The 20,920-nt window shown below is 39.8% G+C and overlaps 1 protein-coding gene across 3 annotated transcripts; it reads left to right on the top strand.

Moving 5' to 3' along the window:
* The first annotated feature begins 5,458 nt into the window (after positions 1-5,458).
* Positions 5,459-20,291, top strand: TM2D3 (TM2 domain containing 3). 3 transcript variants are annotated; one of them, XM_039492402.1, is made up of 6 exons: positions 5,461-5,721; positions 6,957-7,052; positions 14,660-14,817; positions 15,142-15,316; positions 15,982-16,057; positions 19,084-20,291. In XM_039492402.1, exons 1-6 carry the CDS (start codon positions 5,628-5,630, stop codon positions 19,247-19,249), a joined length of 765 nt encoding a protein of 254 aa, XP_039348336.1. In that variant the 5' UTR covers positions 5,461-5,627; the 3' UTR covers positions 19,250-20,291. The 3 variants fall into 3 exon arrangements, with proteins under 3 accessions (XP_039348337.1, XP_039348336.1, XP_039348334.1); XM_039492400.1 differs by having other exon boundaries at positions 5,464-5,721; positions 6,954-7,052; XM_039492403.1 differs by lacking the exon at positions 15,982-16,057 and having other exon boundaries at positions 5,459-5,721; positions 6,954-7,052.
* The last annotated feature ends 629 nt before the right edge of the window (positions 20,292-20,920 follow it).

Raw genomic sequence — 20,920 nt, 5'->3', positions numbered from 1 at the left:
CATGCAAAATTGCCTATACTAATCTGGCCCTTGAAGAGCAGGACATAATTTCATCTGTATAGAAAGAGTCAGTGCCTTGCAGTAGCACAGGTGTGTGACAGTGGTGTTGTGCTACAACTGGAGAAGAAGCAGCCCTAATAGAGTACAGTATCACAAAAAGATGTAATTAATTTTACAGCATTCAAAAATGTTTTACATTACAGATGGGAAATGATTTGTGTCCTGAAAAGTTTACAATTTAATTTCAGTATGATGCAGAAAATGACACTTTTTTTTAATTTAATCAAAAAAGTATGTAATACGGACATTAATCTAGTATGAAGCATAATTTAAAACCTGTGGAATTTGCTGTGTTCAAATTGATGTTATAAAAATATTACTAAGCAAATATATGAAGTATTTTGGAAATATCATTCATCTGTAACTAATAATGTCTGTAGTGATGGTTTTCCTGCTGTCTATGCAATGCCTTTCTTTATCTTCAGATCCTCTTTAAAGATGTATATTTTCTTCCTAATTTTCATTTAACTTCCTGTTCTATTAATGGAAGTCGAGGAGGAAATAGTCTGTCTGCTCAAGTAACTCCTTGAAAAAGCATAGGAACAGATCTGTACAGACACATGCCTAGAACTCTGAGCAGGGGTATTCTATTACAAAGGAGATACTTTATACTGTTACTTTAAAAAAAGTTTAATTTTTCTCCCCTTTTCTTACCTCATGGTAACTTTAAGAACTTTGGCAATGATTACCCTCGCTCTCCCCACCCCCAAGTTTTTGAGGGCCAAGAGTGAAAAGTGCAAGTAAAAATAGCTTTTCTCCTCTACACAAGATGCCAAGGAAGAGGTGTGAAATATATAGCCATGGGCAGGGGTTCTCAAACTGGGGGTCGGGACCCTTGAGGGGGTTGCAAGGTTATTACATGGGAGGTTGCGAGCTGTCCACCTCCACCCCAAAGCCCGCTTTGCCTCCAGAATTTATAATAGTGTTAAATATATATAAAAGGGGTCACTAATACAAAAGTTTGAGAACCACTGGCCTAGGGGCTGCATCTGGCCTATCTTATGTACTTATGTGCCCTACATGACATACTTAAGCTATGCAGAATCTAAGCTTACTTTTTTTTTTGTTTTAGGGTAAATTTCTAGGACCTCTGAGTGCAGCTATAACCTTCCAAATACAAACAGTTGTAAATCCATTATATGTCCATTTGCAGACAGTCTGAAACAATGACTCTGATAGGTAATAGGAAAATTTACCTATCAATCTCAATGTAGTGTCATCTCATAGCCCAGTAATGGCACTGTAATATCAACATCCCTATTAACAAATAGAAGGGGAAAAGGGATGGGAGTGAAGACTTGAAAGGGTGTGAACTGGAAGTTGTTGCAAGGAAGGAAATTCAGAGGGAACAGGCAAAGAGAAAATAGGGAAAGGGAGAAAAGGGAAGGAGTAGCAGTTATCTAAAGAAGAACATATGGTCTCAGTAACACTGAACATGGTAGTAAGATACCAAATAAATAAAAATTTAGGTATTACATAATCTTTATGCAATTTATTGAAATCAGTGGTAGATACATATCAGATTGAGTTATTTAAAAGAAATCCTGAATTTATAGTCTTCTCACTTTTCTATACATAGACATGAAAACACCCCTATTTTAGTGATTTGCATCGCTTGTGATCTTTGGTTGGGCTGTCATGGACAGGTGCTTTATGAGTCCCATATGACTTATACTTTTGAATTTCATCTAAGGCCTGGTCTACACTATGAGTTTAGGTTGAATTTAGCAGCATTAAATCGATTAACCCTGCACCTGTTCACACAAGGAAGCCATTTTTGTCAACATAAAGGGCTCTTAAAATGATTTCTGTACTCCTCCCTGACGAGGGGAGTAGCGCTGAAATTGACATTGCCGGTTCGAATTAGGGTTAGCGTGGACGCAATTCGACCGTATTGGCCTCCGGGAGCTATCCCACAGTGCACCTTTGTGACCGCTCTGGACAGCATTCTGAACTCAGATGCACTGGCCAGGTAGACAGGAAAAGCCCCGCGAACTTTTGAATTTCATTTCCTTTGTTTGCCCAGCGTGGAGAGCTGATCAGCACAGGTGACCATGCAGTCCCAGAATCAAAAAAGAGCTTCAGCATGGACCGTACGGGAGGTACTGGATCTGATCGCTGTATGGGGAGATGAATCCGTACTATCAGAACTCCGTTCCAAAAGAGGGAATGCCAAAACATTTGAAAAAATTGCCAAGACCATGATGGACAGAGGCCACAACCGGGACTCAACACAGTGCCGCGTGAAACTTAAGGAGCTGAGACAAGCGTACCAGAAAGCCAAAGAATCAAACCGACGCTCCGGAACAGAGCTGCAGACATTCTGCTTCTATGCTGAGCTGCAGGCAATTCTAGGGGGGGCCGCCACCACTACCCCACCCCGTCCGTGGACTCCGACGATGGGGTACTCTCAGTCACCATGCCTGAGGATTTTGCAGACGGGGAAGATGAGGAGGAGGACAAGGTTGAGGACTCCACAACAGCACACCATTCTCCCCAACAGCCAGGATTTTTTTCTCACCCTGACTGAAATACCCTCCCAAGGCGGTATCCCGGACCATGAAGCCGTAGAAGGGACCTCTGGTAAGTGTACCTTTGTAAATATAAAACATGGTTTAAAAGAAAGCATTTTTTAATTATTAATTTGTCCTGAGGATTTGGGATGCATTCGTGGCCCGTACAGCTACTGGAAGAGTCTGTTAATGTGTCTGGGGATGGAGCGGAAATCCTCTAGGGACATCTCCATGAAGCTCTCCTGGAGGTACTCTTTGCAGAAGGTTTCTGGGGAGAGCAGCCTTATTCCACCCTCCATGGTAGGATGCTTTACCACGCCATGCTAGCAGCAAGTAATCAGGTATCATTGCATGACAAAGCCTGGCAGCGTATGGTCCTGGTGTTTGCTGGCATTCAAGCAATATCCGCTGAGGGGGGCGGGGCAGCAGGGCTATCAGACTGGATGCTGAGGCACAGGGCAGCAGGGCTATCAGATGGGGCACTGAAGGGGGTGGGGCGGCAGGGCTATCAGACAGGGGCGCTGGGGGGGGCAGGGCAGTAGGGCTGTCAGGGCGCTGAGTGTGGGGAGGGGCGGCAGGGCTATCAGACAAGGCGCTGAGGGGGGCGGGGCAGCACAAGAATTCTAAAATCATGAGTTATACACCCTCAAGTCAAAAAATTTTAATAAATAAATTATCTTTTTTTGTGCCTCTTTGTTCCTGAGCCTGTAGGGTGGGTGCAGTAAGGCCAGTTCCAATGCCTTGAGCCTAAACACCGGAATGAATCTTAGTTTACCCTCATACTCCCAAACATTTAATATACCTAAGGCCATATCTACAATTTAAGTGTGGGTTAACTCAAGTTATGTTACCATAGAGTCACTACGGTTACTATGTCACTTGCGTGCATGCCTCCTGGACTCCTTGCCTCAGCAGTCAGGGTACTCACCAGAAGCTCTTGTATAGATTCAGAATGAGGTGCACCATGAATAGATATCCCACTGTCCACCCACTGTATTTTGGGTAGCTTTGGTTTGGCAGTGTATGCTGGGTACCAAACAAGTCAGACAGGGGTTTGGCTATGGGATCAAACTTCTTATAATGCATTGTTAACCATCCACTGAACTAAGTTAATGAGGTTACAGCGGGGTTTTGCAAAATGAAGTAAGCATTTTAAAATGGGGTTTTAGTTACACTATGGAATCTTATTAAAACAAGTGTAATGAACAATTTAAAATGTTGGGAGGCAAACAGAAGTTACAATGTTAAAACAGTGAAGTTTGGTTTGTTCATTTGATACAAAATAAAGTCATATTAATAATAGTAATTAAAGAAAAGAAACAATTTCATTCTTCAGTTCTACACTGACTCACAAATGACACTTCAATCCAGAGGTATTGAATGGGTCACACTTTATGTAATTGTCTCAAGGCTATGTAATCTTTTTTAAACAATCTGAGTTCGTGGTTTCAGCATCCAACAGAACATAGCACACATTACAATTAACATTAAACTTAGAATAAAGAAAATAATAATTGGGGGCCCAATTATGATACCAAATATCATACCAATGGTGCGTTATAATTTGTTCTGCTTGTGCAGATACTCTTTATATTTCAGATCCCTGATGTAAAATAGCCAAACTGTGCGTCTGAACCTGGCCCTGTGTGATTTCAGTCAGTTGGACAATTTGGTTATTTTTCTTCATTAGTTTGTACAGACTTATCCAATTGACCCACAAAGAAAAGTTAAAGTTTAGAATGTTATTGGTATCCAGTGCATTAGTTCTTTTATCCTCATCAGTTGGGAAGTAATAGGTTAAGGTGGGAGTTTTTAACATAGTTATATTAGACATACATTGCTCTACTGGTGATTCTTGCCACAAAAGCTCCTTTAATCCAATGGCACTGTAGCGAGGTCAAGACTCACCAGCGCAGCGCCTCCTGCTGGTCATCTCAGGAATTAGCTCTCCAGTGTACCAAGCACCTCCTACTGGTCAGTGTCTTGCCTGCTGCAGGCACCCATGTCCCTGATGTACCCCAGTGCCCTTTACCTTGGGGTGTTGCCTCCACAGTAACCCCTTATTCTGGGTTTTCCCACCCCAGGGGAACCCCTAAGCCTCTAAACCCACCTCGCCTCAGTGGCTACTGCCAGTCACTGGGGCAGACTCACTGCTCACTGGGGCAGACTGCAGTGTAATGGCCACTCATCATTGGCAAGGAGGTAGGACCTGCTGCCATTGTAGCTGATTCCTACAGATAGCAGTCTCACATGAAGGTGGTGTGAGAAACTGCTGCCTGCAGGAATTAGCTTCATCACATTGCAGTGTTACAGGTAAGCACATCCCTATAGTTTGCAGTTTCATACACATACGTGTGTGAGAAAATGCTATCTGTAGGACCGTGCTACCCACAGCAGCGAAAGGTCTAACTTTGCTAAAAAAGGGTATTTCAAGCAGCCTCACAGGTAAAACCAACCTGATAGCTTTCTTTAACAGCGTAACAAGCCTACAAGCAGTACATGTGGTATAGCTTGCCTTTAGTCAGGCTTTTGATACTGTCTTCCATGACCACCTCATAAACAAACTATGGAAATGAAACCTAGATGGACATAATGCTAAATAAGATGGGCATAACAAGTGGGGTTCTCCAGGGATCAGTTCTGGATACGTTTCTATTCAAAATCTCAATGATTGAGATAATGGCATAGAAATATGAGAACAGTTTTCAAGCATGTACAACAAATAAAGTAGCATCTTTTAACAGAAGCTGTTTCTGACAATCGATACGTATCGCTAACTGCTACAGATGGCCCATTTCTACACGTAACAATTTCACATAGTCTATAGTGCAAGAAACTGCTACCCGTAGGCATTTGCTACATCCGGTAACCGTTCAATGCAATCGATAAGGCTCGGAAAGTGCCAGCCGCAGCACACGCCTACGAGGAGCAAAATCCTTCACTGCGCCCGCCGCCTCCTCCTGCCTCAGCAGCTCCTGCCCCACCCGCGCGGGCCGGGTCTACGCGCTCTGCGCCTGCCGGGAAGGGGACGGCGAGGCCCCGGATGGAGCCAAGATGGTGGCGCTGGCGGTGTCTGGGCTGTCGGCCTTGAAGCGGCTCTGTAGCGTCGCGCTCTTCGTCTCGCAGCTCTACGTGCTCTCGGGCCGCGGTGAGTGCGGGCGCCACCCGCCGTCTCAGGGCCAGGGAGGGGCCGCGGCACTGCTCGGCCTGGCAAGGCGGCTCCCCGCTACCCTCCGTACACGCTCCCACCGGCTTTGCCCTCCCCGGTCCTAGGCCTGTAGGAGCGGCCATGGCGTCCGCGCCGGCGTCCCGGGCGCCCGGCCACTGCCCTGGTGTCCGCATGCAGCTGGGCGAGCTCGGGCTGGCGGTGCCCCTAGGACTTAGCCCAGGGCCCTGCCTGCTTTGTGGCAACGTGACCCCGGGCTATAGACCCGCTCACCATAAACCAGCGGCCCTTTTTCTCCGCGCTGCTGCGCTGTGTGCTGGTGGTCCCGGTGCCTCTATTGGGGAGGAGGCTGCATTGTGGTGGTGTAGTTAATTAGCAGCATAAACAACAAATGTCAAAGTGGTAAAAAGACATCATTTTGTACAGTGCATAATTCATCTGTACAGGAATCTTGCTGTGGCCAAGAGTTAAGGACTCAAGAAAGAATTAGACTTTTATGGGACTAAAGAGAATTTTCAACAAACGTTAGGTAGATTAAAATGACTTTTAGATAGTGCTGTTTAGATGGATTCCTTGTCTTGAAAAGTGTTATCATGTTGTTTATAAGGTATTTTGGGTTTCTCAACACAGGCCACATGTTTTTCCCATCCTAGTGTGCACCACATACCCTGTGTGATCATGCATTATTGGTATAATTTGTGGAGGGGGGGGGGTTCCAATTAGTTATGAACGTGAGTAGTCCCACCACTACTTACGTGAGCAGAGTTGAATATTTATTAAGTGTTTGTTTGCAGAATTGGGGCCATAGTCTCCAGCCAGTTCGGTGGTGCAGTTTTCCTGCTAAAATGGCCAGTGTATTACTTGATGTTTAATTATTTTTATTCTGTAATAGATAGTATACTGTAATATTTGCATTCCAAATAGTGTAGCTTCCTACTAGGTCACAAGAATTTAAAAGCAAAACTGATTAAATTGATTTTTATTGTCTTAAGTGGAGTAAAGTGCAAAATCCTAATGAACAAAGTAGGGAAATCTGTGGAGCTTTTTAAATATTAATTTTATTCCAAAAATGACCTTTAATGTCAGGAATCAGCTTGATATTTTGTATTAGAATGCTGGGATTAAACAGTGATTGAAGACCAGTTGAATTCTAGGATTATTGTATCCTCTTAACGGTAACTGAAGTGCATTGAATCTGTTAATTTTTCTTATAGCAGGATCCTTGATGACAACAGAGCACTCAAAACAACAGTTTATGTCTACAAAAGGTGTAACATCTCCAAGTACAAATACTCCATATACTAGAGCAACAGGTACAAGTGTCTGTTCTTCTATAAAAGCTCCTAAGAAAACAATAGATTTATAGATTCCAAGGCCTGAAGGGACTCTTGTGATAATGTAGTCTGACCTCCTGTATCACACAGACCATTAGAATTTCCCAAAATAATGCATGCAGCACATCTCTTAGAAATACATAGTCTTGAATTTTGATTAAAAATAGTTAGTGTTAGAGAATCCACCACAACCCTTGCTAAACTGTTCCAATGATATCATACAAGCCTTTTCCCTAATAGTCCTGAGTTTAATAGTAAAATTCTTGAATGAGGTATTAGAAAACTAACTGTACAGAGTATTTCATCATTAAAAGGTACACTGCACCCTGTGGGTATGTCTACATTGCAGTTAGATATCCACAGCTGGCCAGCACCAGCTGACTTGGGCTTGTGCAGCTTGGGCTAAAGAGGTTTTTTTAATTGTGGTATAGAAGCTGGGGCTCAGGGTCCAGCCCAAACTCTGGGACCCTCCACCTCATGGGGTCCTAGAAGCCCAAGTCCAGTGTCTACACTACAGTTAAACAGCCCCTCAGCCTGATCACCCCGAGCCTGAGTCAGGTGGCACAGGCAAGACATGGGTTTTTAACTGCAGTGTAGATGTACCCTGAGGCACCATGAATTATTTTCCAAAAGACTATAACTGCTAGTTAGGGTTATGTAAATGGAAAAACCCATCCATGCAAACCCCACATGATAATTTAAGGGAACCTACATTCACAGACTTGACACCTGCATGTCATATTAGCCATTCAGTGACACTCCATGCTTCCACACAGGTTGGATATAAAATAATGATTATTTTTTTTAAACTAAAACCCTAAAATATTGGATTTTTTATTTCAATCTGATTTTTTTGTTTACATAGATTTTTTTTCTTTTTTAAAAGTAAACCTATTTAAAATTACATTTCAAATTGACAATCTACTGTAATCTGTTAACTAGTTTTATTAAATAAAAGATTCAAGAAAAACATGTTTGCTGCTGAAGTTTAAAAAAAAAAAGTTGTAAAGTCCACTGAACTGGTGGAAGTCACTTTTGAAGTGCTAAGCCAGCTTTTGACAGCAGTAGCCTTTTGTGCAGGCACAGAGAATATTTTCTTCATTTGAGTTCATGCAACTAGTTCAGTTCAATGACTTGCTTATTCAAGGTTGAGAAACTGATTGGGAATTGAAAAAGCAGGAAATTTTGTTTTCCTTAGAATCTATGAATAAAAGCAAGGTGTTAGAGGATGAGCTCTACTAGTTCTAAAATATTGATGGAAATGTTGACTAAGGACAATCAGTACAATTCACTATTTACAGATAATACTTCCTTTGTGTAATAAATCAGCTTTAAATGCAAAATGCTTTGATATGTTTTTTCTTATGCAAATTAAAAGCAGTCTTATTTAATAGAAAACAATTTTAAAATGATGTTTTTGTGCATTTTTAATTTAATTCCAATTACTATCCAAATGCAGATTGGCACAAAGCATGAGTAAAAATTAATCTAGTAAATAAGAGATGTGTCATTCATAATGTTTACAAGTAAACAAGTAAATTTAAGAATCTGAAAACATTAAGCTATAACATTTCTTAAATGTGTATAGACATAGTGTATTCTCCTGATTACCAAAGAGAAGTTTGAAATATAGTGTAAAGGCTATATTAAGATGCAAATCAACATGTTTTAAGGGTTAGCTACCAATGAGAATAAACCTTCATTTAAAAAGAATAGGAGTACTTGTGGCACCTTAGAGACTAACAAATTTATTGTAGCATAAGCTTTCGTGGGCTACAGCTCACTTCATCGGATGCATGTAGTGGAAAATACAGAAGGAAGATATATATACACACAGGGAACATGAAACAATGGGTGTTATCATACACATTATAAGGAGAGTGATCAGTTAAGGTGAACTGTTGTCAGCAGGAGAGAAAAATAACTGTTTGTAGTGGTAATGAAAATGGCCCATTTCCAGCACTTGACAATGACATATAAGGAACTGTGGGTGGGGGGGAAGATAAGCATGGGGAAATAGTTTTACTTTGTGTAATGGCCCATCCACTCCCAGTCTTTATTCAAACCTGATTTAATGGTGTCCAATTTGCAAATTAATTCCAATTCAGCAGTCTCTCGTTGGAGTCTGCTTTGAAGTTTTTTTGTTGTAATATTGCAACTTTTAGGTCTGTAATCGAGTGGCCAGGGAGGCTGAAGTGTTCTCCAACTGGTTTTTGAATGTTATAATTCTTGACGTCTGATTTATGCCCATTTATTCTTTTATGTAGAGACTATCCGGTTTAGCCACTGTACATGGCAGAGGGGCATTGCTGGCACATGATGGCATATATCACATTGGTAGATGTGCAGGTGAATGAGCCTCTGATAGTGTGGCTGATGTGATTAGGTCCTATGATAGCATCCCCTAAATAGATATGTGGGCAGAGTTGGCAACGGGCTTTGTTGCAAGGATAGGTTCCTGGGTTAGTGTTTTTGTTGTGTGGCTGCTGGTGAGTATTTGCTTCAGGTTTGGGGGCTGTGTGTAAGCAAGGACTGTCCTGTCTCCCAAGATCTGTGAGAGTGATGGTATTCAGGGGATACCATCATAGGACCTAATCACATCAGCCACACTATCAGAGGCTCGTTCACCTGCACATCTACCAATGTGATATATGCCATCATGTGCCAGCAATGCCCCTCTGCCATGTACACTGGCCAAACTGGACAGTCTCTATGTAAAAGAATAAATGGACACAAATCAGACACAAAATGGACACAAAGCTTATGCTACAATAAATTTGTTAGTCTCTAAGGTGCCACAAGTACTCCTATTCTTTTTAAATGAAGGTTGATTCTCATTGGTAGCTAACCATTAAAACATGTTGATTTGCATCTTAATATAGCCTTTACACTATATTTCAAACAGACTAACACGGACACTATTCTGAAACCTTCATTTAGGAAAACAGCTAAAGGACGCATGCAAAACAAGATTAACATTGATTTAAATCTTGATTAAAATCAGGTATTTTAATTGCTTCACTGTGCCTCCATAAGAATCTGCTTCCACCTCACACCCAATTCAAAAATAGGTAATTCATTGTTATGCAAAACTTCAACTCCAGTCTCCACAGTATTTACATACTTTCTATTCACAAATGTGCACTGGGTAAGTGTGTGATAACTTAGGTGTTTTGTGGAGAAAGTATGAGGTTAGAATTAAGTTTTCTGGACGTGAGTTGGAAATGGGTTCCTTGGGGATGGGCGGAATAGGCCAGTGAGTGCCTAATGTGATGTGTGGATGTTGGCATTTATGAAATAAATAAGATACACCACTCCTTGAATGCTACATGCAGTTCTGGTTGCCCCATCTGAAAAAAGGTATATTACAGTTACAGTTGGAAGAGGTGCAGAGAAGGGTAACAAAAATGATTAAGGGTATGGAACAGCTTCAATATAAGGAGATTTTTAAGACTGTGGCTTCTACGATGAACAAAGAGATGACTAAGTGGGATATGACAAAGGTCTATAAAATCATGCATGGTATGGAGAAAGTGAATAGGGAAGTGTTATTTACCCCTTCACATAACACAAGAACCAAGGGCTGCCCAATGAAATTAATAGGCAGCCATGTTTAAAACAAATATAAGAAAGTATTTCACACAATGTACAATCATCCTGTGGCATTGATTGCCATGGTATGTTGTGAAGGCCAATAGCTGGATTCAAAAAAACAATTAGATAGTGCTGGGGCTTTGACCACACTGGCGCTTTGCAGCGCCGCAATTTGCAGTGCTGGAGAGGGTGTGTTTTCACACCCTGCTGCAGCGCTGCAAATTTGCAAGTGTAGCCAAGGCCTATGTTTAGCTAAACCTCTGACTGCCAGAACCTGGCTCTGGATGACAGGATGGATCACTTGATAATTGCCCTGTTCTGTTGATTCCCTCTGAAGCATCTGGCACTGGCTGCTGTTGGAAGACAGGAAACTGGGTTAGATGGACCATTAGTCTGACTTAGCATAGCCATTCTTATATTTACACATTCTTAAGATCCCCTTAACACAAATAACTTTTGTTAGCACCTAAAGACCCCGACTGAAATCAGCCCCATTGCACAAATGTAATAAGATAGTTCTGCCTCAGAAGGCTTACAGTCTAAACAGACAAGAATGGATAAAGGGTGGGAGACAAGACACATGCAGACGTGGTTAGAGTGACTTGGCCAGGGTCACACAGCAGGTCCATAGTAGAGCCACGTATAGAACCAAGGTCTCGTACTGATCATTTTTCTGCTTTTATGGGTTTGCATGGGTAGTGCCCTTGTGGAGGCTTGGATGAACAATAAACTTGGTGGACGGGAGAGCACAGTGGCAGGTCCCAGCCAGTGAACTATAAATTAAGTGTAAAATGTGCTACTGTTAATAATTGGCATTTATGACGCTAGTATAAGAAACAGAAGTCGTGTTAAAAAGTTATGTCATTTTTACACTTGTAGCTTGAGTGTTTATGGAAGAGAGTAAAAGTGACCAATCTGACCAGTAATTTAACAGTAATAAAAAGTTATTCATAATTCAGTTCCCTTACTGATATGATGTCAGATAACCAGGCTCAATCAGTTTATTAAGCACAATACAGAAAGTTTATTATACTACCAATACGGGGAACAATCTTAGTGTTTACGTCTTTCGTCTGTTCCAAAATATTAGCTCAATTCTGCTTCTGTTTATATTCTTCTTGTTTACAACAGATCGAAGATTCCACAAATTCTAGTGCATTACCAAAGACTGTACACCCTTCCTCTATTTAGTACTGTATATATTTTATAGACGACAAAGACATCTCTACCAGCCATACCTAGCACACTGTTCATATTTGGCGAGACTCAACAGAATATCCATCTTATTCTGACAGATGATACACATGTGAAGGAAAGAGCAGTTACAGCAGGTTAACACCAAGTAAATTTCCACAATAAATCTATTATCAATACAAAGCATTCTGAGAATACATTTTATAGTTATACAACTTAGCATGACTATACAGCATTCTGAAAATATGATATTGGCTAATAGAACTCTGTAAATATGTTTGAGATCTTATTAATGTTTAAACACTTTGAGGTCTTTGGATAGATATATTGGTTCATGATTTTCATCATGGCAAAAAGTTAAGGTAACAGTACAGAACCGTGTGTCACTCCACTAAGGCTAGTGGTGGTTAATGTATTAATCTCAAAAAGGGCTGAGATGTCAGAACTTTACAGACAGCACAGAATTATTTAGGTTAGTCAAAACCAGAGAAGACCATGAAAAATATTAAATGAAGCTAAGTAAATGAAGAACACACTGGATGATTAAATTGTTTTGTGAACACTGGAGGGAAAATTTTAAACTACCCAGACACATTCTAATTACTTGTTCTAAATTATCTCTGTTAACTGGAGATGGGGGAGAAAGACCTGGATGTCATTTTGAACAGCTCACTGCTCATCAGCAGTCATAAAAGCAAACAGTGTTAGAATGCCTAAAGAACAGGATGGATAATAATATGGAAAATTCTATCCCATTATATAAATCAGTAACGTAACCTGTAATACTGTATTCAGTTCTGGTCACCTCATCTCAAAAAGTATAAGTAGAAACTACAGGGACATGTATTTTCTGTTTCTCATGATACAAGCCCTTTGCTATTTAATATTTTTATTAATGTGAGATAAAACAAAAAATCACTACTGATAAAGTTTTCAAATGACACAGATTGGGTGAGTGGTAAATAATGAAGAGGACAGATCACTGATATAGAGCAATCTGGATCACTTGGTAAGCTGTCAACTGTAAAATTGTTCATCTAGGAACCAAGAATGTAGGCCATACTTACGTGATGGAGGACTTTTATCCTGGGAAGCAGTGACTCTGAAAAGGACTTGAGGGTCCTGTTGGATAATCAGCTGAGCGTAAGCTCCCAGGGCAATGCTGTGGCCAAAATTGTTTTTTATGATCCTTGGATGCATAAACAGGAATCTCAAGCAGGAGTAGGGTTATTGCTATCTCTGTATTGAGATTAATATGATAGCTGTTCTGGTGTCCACAATTTAAGAAGGTTGTTGATAAATTGGAGAGGGTTCAGAGAAGAGCCAGGAGAACAATTAAAGGAGTGGAGAACATGCATTACAGTTCAAAGAGTTCAATCTATTTAGCTTAACAAAAAAGGTTAAGGGGTGACTTGATTACAGACTGTAAGTGCTTATGTGGGGGACAAATATTTGCTAATGGGCTCTTCAGTCTAGCAGACAAAGGTATAACAAGATCTGATGACTAGAAGTTGAAACTAGACACATTCAGACTTTAAATAAGGTGTGTGTGTATAAATATATATTTTTAACAGTGAGGGCAATTAATAATTGAAACAACTTACCAAGGTTTGTGGTGGCTTCTCTATCACTGGCAATTTTTAAATCAAGATTACATGTTTTTCTAAAAGAGATGCTTTTAGAAACAGGAATTAATTCAAGAACGTTCTATGGGCTGTGTTATGCAAGATGTCAGACTAGAGGATCACGGTGATCCCTTCTGGTCTTGGGCACTGTTCATCTAAAACAAAAGGACATTCAGTTAAATTGAATGGTGCCAAATTCATAACTTTACAGAAAGTGGATTATTTTTATGTAGTGCATAATTAGATAGGATTTTATTGTACAAGATATTACTGAGGCTTAAAGCATAGCCTGGCTGGGAAAAAAAAGAGAAAAGGATTCCATGTTTATATGGATAATAAGCATCCAAAGTTAGGACTGTAAAATATTTAAATGGCTTTGGAAGGAATATAAACCTTCAAGCTTCAGGTTTTAAACTGACCTTTAATGATCTTAGAGTATGAAGAAATTTTCCCTGGGACAGATTATCCCATACCGGGCAGGGGTCAGATTTGGCTCTGTGGTATGAGCTGGGAGGTATGGGGATGGAGAGTGTTGGGATGTGTCAGTGCTTTGCCCATTGCTGAAAACACCCACCAATTAATTTTGGTGCTCCCCACAACACAGACCACTTCATTCTGCTCTTCCTCCAATTGATTTAGACTCTCCTACTGGTACTTCACACACAACTGATGCAGACCGGGGGGGGGGGGGGGGAGACTGGCATCAGGATCTTAATCTGTTTCCCAGGTTTGGAGGTGACAAATAGGAGGGGGAGGAATCTTCACTCCCTGCAGGAGGTCACAGGAGTTGATGCTCTCCAATCTGTGCTTGTGTGCTCCAGCCCTGTGCTTTCAGGAGGGAGTAGTGGCTGATAGAGGAGGTGTCTCAGAAGGTGGAGCTGATGGCATGGTGGGACAAGGTAGCAATGGACTTACAAATGCTGTTATATGGTGTATGGCCATTGCTGGCTGCTGCTGAGCTCTGCTGCAGGGTTCTTTCTTTTGAAGCAGCTGATACTGGTTGCTGTTAGAGGCGGGATGCCTTAATATATGAGATACTAGTTTATGTTAGCTGTAAGTGGAGAGTACTTTATTATGAAATTATTTAAAGTAACAAACAGTAGAAGTGTGTGCCTATACTGTAGTGTAGGTAATGCTGAAGCTCTATTCTTAACAAATCCTTTGACCCTTCAGAGACTACGGAGATGCCATCTTATGTGAGTAAGTGTCCCAGCAATGGGCTGTGCAGCAAATTGCCTCCAGACTGCATGACATGTAAAACAAACTTCTCCTGCGTATATGGGAAGCCAGCCACTTTTGATTGCAAGATTAAGCCACAAATTCATTGTGTTGTAAGTAATTAACCTATTTCTTTGTAGTTGGAATTTGTCACTTGTTAAAGGTACAGTGTAGTTTAAATTATGTCCTAAAACTCAAAAATATGTTACAAAACAAATTTCTAGACATAAATACAGTTACCTAGCAAGTATAATTATTTCTTTAACACTTCTCTAGTATCCATTACCCAACTATCTAAGTGCTGAATATAATGTATCATCTTGTTGTTCTGTCTTTGCACAGCAGTGAAATCTGTGAGAAGTATTTATTTATATCCTGTGAAACATTCTTGATATAATATTTAAGATTATTTACATTGATAATACTCTTCTTTATAGGATCAGAGAAACAATGAAGTGGAGAACTTCACAATCAACATGACTTGCCAGTTTTGCTGGCAGCTTGAACCTACTGATTATGTGTGTACCAGTTCTACAAGTTGCATGACAGTCTCTTGTCCAAGACAACGATATAATGCCAATTGTACAGTGCATGATCATATTCATTGTCTAGGTAAGTTGGTCTACGAATGAATGGTTTAGAGAGGATTCTTTAGTGAAGAATTCTTGAACATACGTTTGTTCAATGTAGTGGATAAACATGCATATAACTTATTTCAATGTCTAGATTGTTTTTGTTGAGATATTGTGCATTGTTTAGTTTCACTTTCTAGTCTGACACTTAATATTTTAAAATTATGATATGATGCCTAGAACCATTGTTTCAACAGTAGTCTTACATTAGGGTTATTGGGAGTGTTTTCTCTCCTGTATTCACTTTCTTCAATGGAATTATTTGATGCAGCGTCAACAGAATTTGCATTGAGGTGTTATTTATGGGATAAATTAAAAACATCCTGTCAATTAACATTTGAAATCACAAGAAATTTAATATAGGGTCTAAATCAATAGACTTGGCTCTTGATTTTCTTTAATTTGGTGGTGCTTTGGTAGAAACCCATCTAGGAAAGTATAGGAAATGGAAACCGTGTTCAGGCTTTCATACTGTGGTCTCATCAGAAAAGACAGGTTGAGTTACTGATGCTATTTAAATGCAGAACAGATACTTGTTGTGAAGAGTAATTTGGCATATTTGCACCTCAGATTTCAGTTCCTGAGTCAATCTTTGGCCTTTGTTCATGGCATCAGGATTTGAATGTATTTAATTTCTCTTCTCAGGTAAGCGTGTCTTTCCTAAGATGCTTTACTGCAACTGGACTGGAGGCTATAAATGGTCTACAGCCTTGGCACTAAGGTAGACTCAAAGTATTGCAGAACTTCAAGTGCAAATTACATATGAATGCCTTACGTTAAATGGAAAAAGAATGAGGAGTACTTGTGGCACCTTAGAGACTAACAAATTTATTTGAGCATAAGCTTTTGTGGGCGTCAGATGCATGCAGTGGAAAATACAGTAGGAAGATATATGCATGCACGGAGAATATGAAAAAATGGGTGTTGCCATACCAACTGCAATGAGAGTAATTAAGGTGAGTTAGCAGCAGGAGAAAAAAAACTTTTGTAATGATAATCAGGATGGCCCAGTTCCAATAGTTGACAAGAAGGTGTGAGTAACAGTAGGGAAAAAATTAGCATGGGGAAACAGTTATTACTTTGTATAATGACCCATCCACTCACAGTCTTTATTCAAGCCTAATGTAATGGTGTCTAGTTTGCAAATTAATTCTAATTCTGCAGTTTCTTGTTGGAGTCTGTTTTGGGGTTTTTTTTGTTGGAGTATTGCGACTTTGAGATCTGTAATTGAGTGACCAAGGAGGTTGAAGTGTTCTCTGACAGGTTTTGAATGTTATAATTAAGAACATAAGAACATAAGAAAGGCCATACTGGGTCAGACCAAAGGTCCATCTAGCCCAGTATCTGTCTACCGACAGTGGCCAATGCCAGGTGCCCCTGAGGGAGTGAACCTAACAGGCAATGATCAAATGATCTCTCTCCTGCCATCCATCTCCATCCTCTGACGAACAGAGGCTAGGGACACCATTCTTACCCATCCTGGCTAATAGCCATTTATGGACTTAGCCACCATGAATTTATCCAGTCCCCTTTTAAACATTGTTATAGTCCTAGCCTTCACAACCTCCTCAGGTAAGGAGTTCCACAAGTTGACTGTGCGCTGCGTGAAGAAGAACTTCCTTTTATTTGTTTTAAACCTGCTGCCTATTAATTTCATTTGGTGACCCCTAGTTCTTGTATTATGGGAATAAGTAAATAACTTTTCCTTATCCACTTTCTCAACATCACTCATGATTTTATATACCTCTATCATGTCCCCCCTTAGTCTTCTCTTTTCCAAACTGAAGAGTCCTAGCCTCTTTAATCTTTCCTCATATGGGACCTTCTCTAAACCCCTAATCATTTTAGTTGCTCTTTTCTGAACCTTTTCTAGTGCTAGAATATCTTTTTTGAGGTGAGGAGACCACATCTGTACACAGTATTCGAGATGTGGGCGTACCATGGATTTATATAAGGGCAATAATATATTCTCTGTCTTATTCTCTATCCCCTTTTTAATGATTCCTAACATCCTGTTTGCTTTTTTGACCGCCTCTGCACACTGCGTGGACATCTTCAGAGAACTATCCACGATAACTCCAAGATCTTTTTCCTGACTCGTTGTAGCTAAATTAGCCCCCATCATGTTGTATGTATATTCTTGATGTCTGATTTGTGTCCATTTATTCTTTTGCATAGAGATTGTCTGGTTTGGCCAATGTACATGGCAGAAGGGCATTGCTGGCACATGATGGCATATATCACATTGGTAGATGTGCAGGTGAACAAGCCTCTGATAGTGTGGCTGATGTGATTAGGTCCTATGATGTGTACGAGAAACTGCAGAATTGGAATTAATTTTCAAACTAGACACCATTAAATTAGGCTTGAATGAAGACTGGGAGTGGATGGGTCATTATACAAAGTAAAAACTGTTTCCCCATGCTAATTTCTTTCCCCCTACTGTTACTCACGCCTTCTTGTCAACTATTGGAAATGGGCCATCCTGTTTATCATTACAAAAGTTGTTTTTTTTCTCCTGCTGAAAATAGCTCACCTAATTAATTACTCTGGCAACACCCATTTTTTTATGTTCTCTGTGTATATCTATCTTCCTACTGTATTTTCCACTGCATGCATCCGATGAAGTGAGTTTTAGCCCATGAAAGCTTATGTTCAAATAAATTTGTGGTCTGTTCAAAAGCATCCGGCGATCTGGATTTGGCCCATGGTTCACTTAGCTTCTACAAGCAGCGGTAGCCAATATCTGTGAATACTGCACTTCCTTTTCTCACACAGTTTAATGAGCAATGAAACAGCTAACAATGTTGAGATGTAAATTATCATTGGGCAACTGAGATGAATGGGGCAGTTGACTCTTTTAAAGTTGTTCCAGACTTGGGTAGATGTTGTTACGCTGGTTATAGCTGGCTCATAACAGGTATCAACTCTTTTAAAAAGAGAACTGAGATGACCACTAGGGAGAGGTGCCAGTATGCTATACTGTTGAACCAGGGTGTAACTTTCTATTCTTCACACACTAAGCACCAAAGCATTGTACTCACTGTGGTGGTTTGGATGTTGTCACAGGACCTCAGTATATTTGTACAACTTGACTGTGAAACAAGAATTATTTCTTTAAAAAAAAAAAAGTTTAATTCAAATTCCCCTAAAAGGTGAATTATATAAGGGCTGATATGAGAGCCTGTACTACTTGATTTATCATAAGTTATGTGAACAAAAAAAGTAATAGATGTTTTATTAGAAAACTGATCCGACATGCTCTCATTTGGAGCTAGAACCATTCCCTTCTCTGCCTGCAGCTGGAGAAACTAAGCTTAGTTTACCCAAACACCACAAGAGCAGAGTCTCCTCCTCTCTAGAGGGTTTTCCAGCCCCTGCCAGTTCAGGAAACTTGGAGCCCAAAGTCAGAGCAGCTCACTGGCCAACTTTATTATTATGAAAAGAAGCTTAAAATAACATAAATTATTTCATATCTTGTATCTGCAGAGTTTCACAAAAGACTTGGAAAAATATTTTAAATTAAGAACTAGTGCTTTTTAATACATATTTCTATCAAAACATTTTACCACTATTGCTTTTAAAGTCCTCCAGCCACTTTGCATAAGATATTCATAGTTTCCTGATCCTATATGATATGATATATAAAATTACTATCAGTGTGCTGTAAATATTTAAAGGTGAGTTGACATCCAAATTCGGGATTCTCTACAACTATTTTAATGAATTGTTATGTTGTATTCCTAGCATCACCCTTGGTGGATTTGGAGCAGATCGCTTCTACTTGGGCCAGTGGAGGGAAGGTCTGGGCAAACTCTTCAGCTTTGGTGGATTGGGAATATGGACACTAATAGATGTGCTACTAATAGGAGTTGGATACGTGGGGCCTGCAGATGGATCTCTCTACATTTAAGTACACACAAAACATGCTTCAGAGAAGGATCAAATTTGGGAAAGGGCCTAAAAAACAATGTAGAAATTGGTCCTTAAAGGTAGAACTAGGAACACGTACTCTGTGTGCATGTATTTTAATGTACAGTATCTGTACTTAGCCTGCCTTGAACTAAGGTAAAATAAATGAGTGGATCACTGAACAGTGTTTATTTGTAATTAATTTCCTTTGGCTTGCAAGTACTGTTTTTTTCTATGAAAAAAGTTTAAGTTGCACAGCTAAACAAGTTGACTACTGTTCCTGGAGAAAATATAAACTAATTAAAATATTAAATTAAGAATTGCTTACCTCATATTTGTATGTTGTCTGAATTTAGCTATCTAACTAGCTTCCCTAAATATGCTAGCAAGATTTTTTTTCATGTTTATGGCAAGATAAAGTGCTTGTGTAAACCTAAACCTACGTGGGCAATATGTAGATTGCCAACTATTGTAATCTTAATTACATGCAGTTTCTCTTCTGCTTTTCACTTTGGGATATCACAAACTTAATTTTTCTGCTGTCATTGTAAAGTACACTGTAGGACTCTTTCCAGTGTGATGATGTTTCTGCTTGGCCTTGACCTCAGAGAGCATTGTATATGGCATAATTTTTGTGCTCTCAAAATTACAGGGTGTTAAAATTAAATCCAAAAAGGAGATCTGGTAATTAACTTATCAGCTGAAGATTTGGTAACAAAGTATTTTCTTATTGAAATGTTGTCTGATGTTTACTAGTACTGATCTTCAGTGACATTATGGAAACATTCTAGAAGGCTGTAACATTTGTTTTCTGATTTTTTTAATTTTTATTTTGTTTAAATTAGGCAATTCATATTTTCAACTTTTTTGGGTTTTTTTTAAGTCTTACCTCTCACCTACATGTCCTCTTTCCAAGGTCCTCTATAGCAATCCAGTCTTAAATTGTGTGGCAAGACTCCTTGGCTTCTGCAGCACTAAACTGCACTACACTGAAAACTGTCAGTTGGATAAACTTACATTGAATTAAATATGATGAAAATGAATGGAAGTAGTGTTTTTATTTTATATTCAGTTTATTTCTTGCTGCCTCTCTTTCAATCTATACATGCATCTGGAAAGGGGAGGAGGAAAATAGTAATGCTCTTGGCAGCTCTGCCTGCAAAATAAACTTTACCTGTGTAAGCTGCTCTTGTACAGTTGATTGTGCAGATACTATGAGCTCTACTATGTTTGGCTTCCCCTTGCTAGGGCTTGAATATGCTCCTAGGCTCCATTGGGCTTCTTCGGCATGGTTCCTTTTATTTAAGGAGAAAAGTGGTGATATATTTCAAATGCCACCATTATTTTTTTTTAGCACTGAGATGTCACTCACAGTAAACGACAGATCTGAGTTCCTCCCAGTTCTTACAGGGGCAATGAAATTAGTTCAAATGGCAACTTTAACGCAGATATCCATTGACGGTTATTTTCCTGAGATGAATGGGCAAGTCACACCTGTCAGAGCCGTTGTTCCAGAGTTTCCACAGAGTTACTGATATTGCTGAGTTGGGAACACATGGTTTACATTTTTGAGGCTTTGTCACTAAACCGTCACTAACTTTTATGGAAGCTGAAATTGTGGCGAACAAGATACCAGTTTCAAAGAAGTGCTGTTATATGGTAATACTCCAAA

The sequence above is a fragment of the Mauremys reevesii genome, linkage group 10 (assembly GCF_016161935.1).
Source record: "Mauremys reevesii isolate NIE-2019 linkage group 10, ASM1616193v1, whole genome shotgun sequence".
Classification (NCBI taxonomy): Eukaryota; Metazoa; Chordata; order Testudines; family Geoemydidae; genus Mauremys; species Mauremys reevesii.
This window is presented reverse-complemented; position numbering and strand designations above follow the sequence as displayed.

Excerpts from the sequence above, each read along its gene's own strand:
- TM2D3 (XM_039492400.1), top strand. The coding sequence starts at position 5,628 with ATGGTGGCGCTGGCGGTGTCTGGGCTGTCGGCCTTGAAGCGGCTCTGT. Across the intron at positions 5,722-6,953 it reads CTACGTGCTCTCGGGCCGCG|CAGGATCCTTGATGACAACA; the intron begins GTGAGTGCGGGC and ends TTTTTCTTATAG. Across the intron at positions 7,053-14,659 it reads TCCATATACTAGAGCAACAG|AGACTACGGAGATGCCATCT; the intron begins GTACAAGTGTCT and ends TTGACCCTTCAG.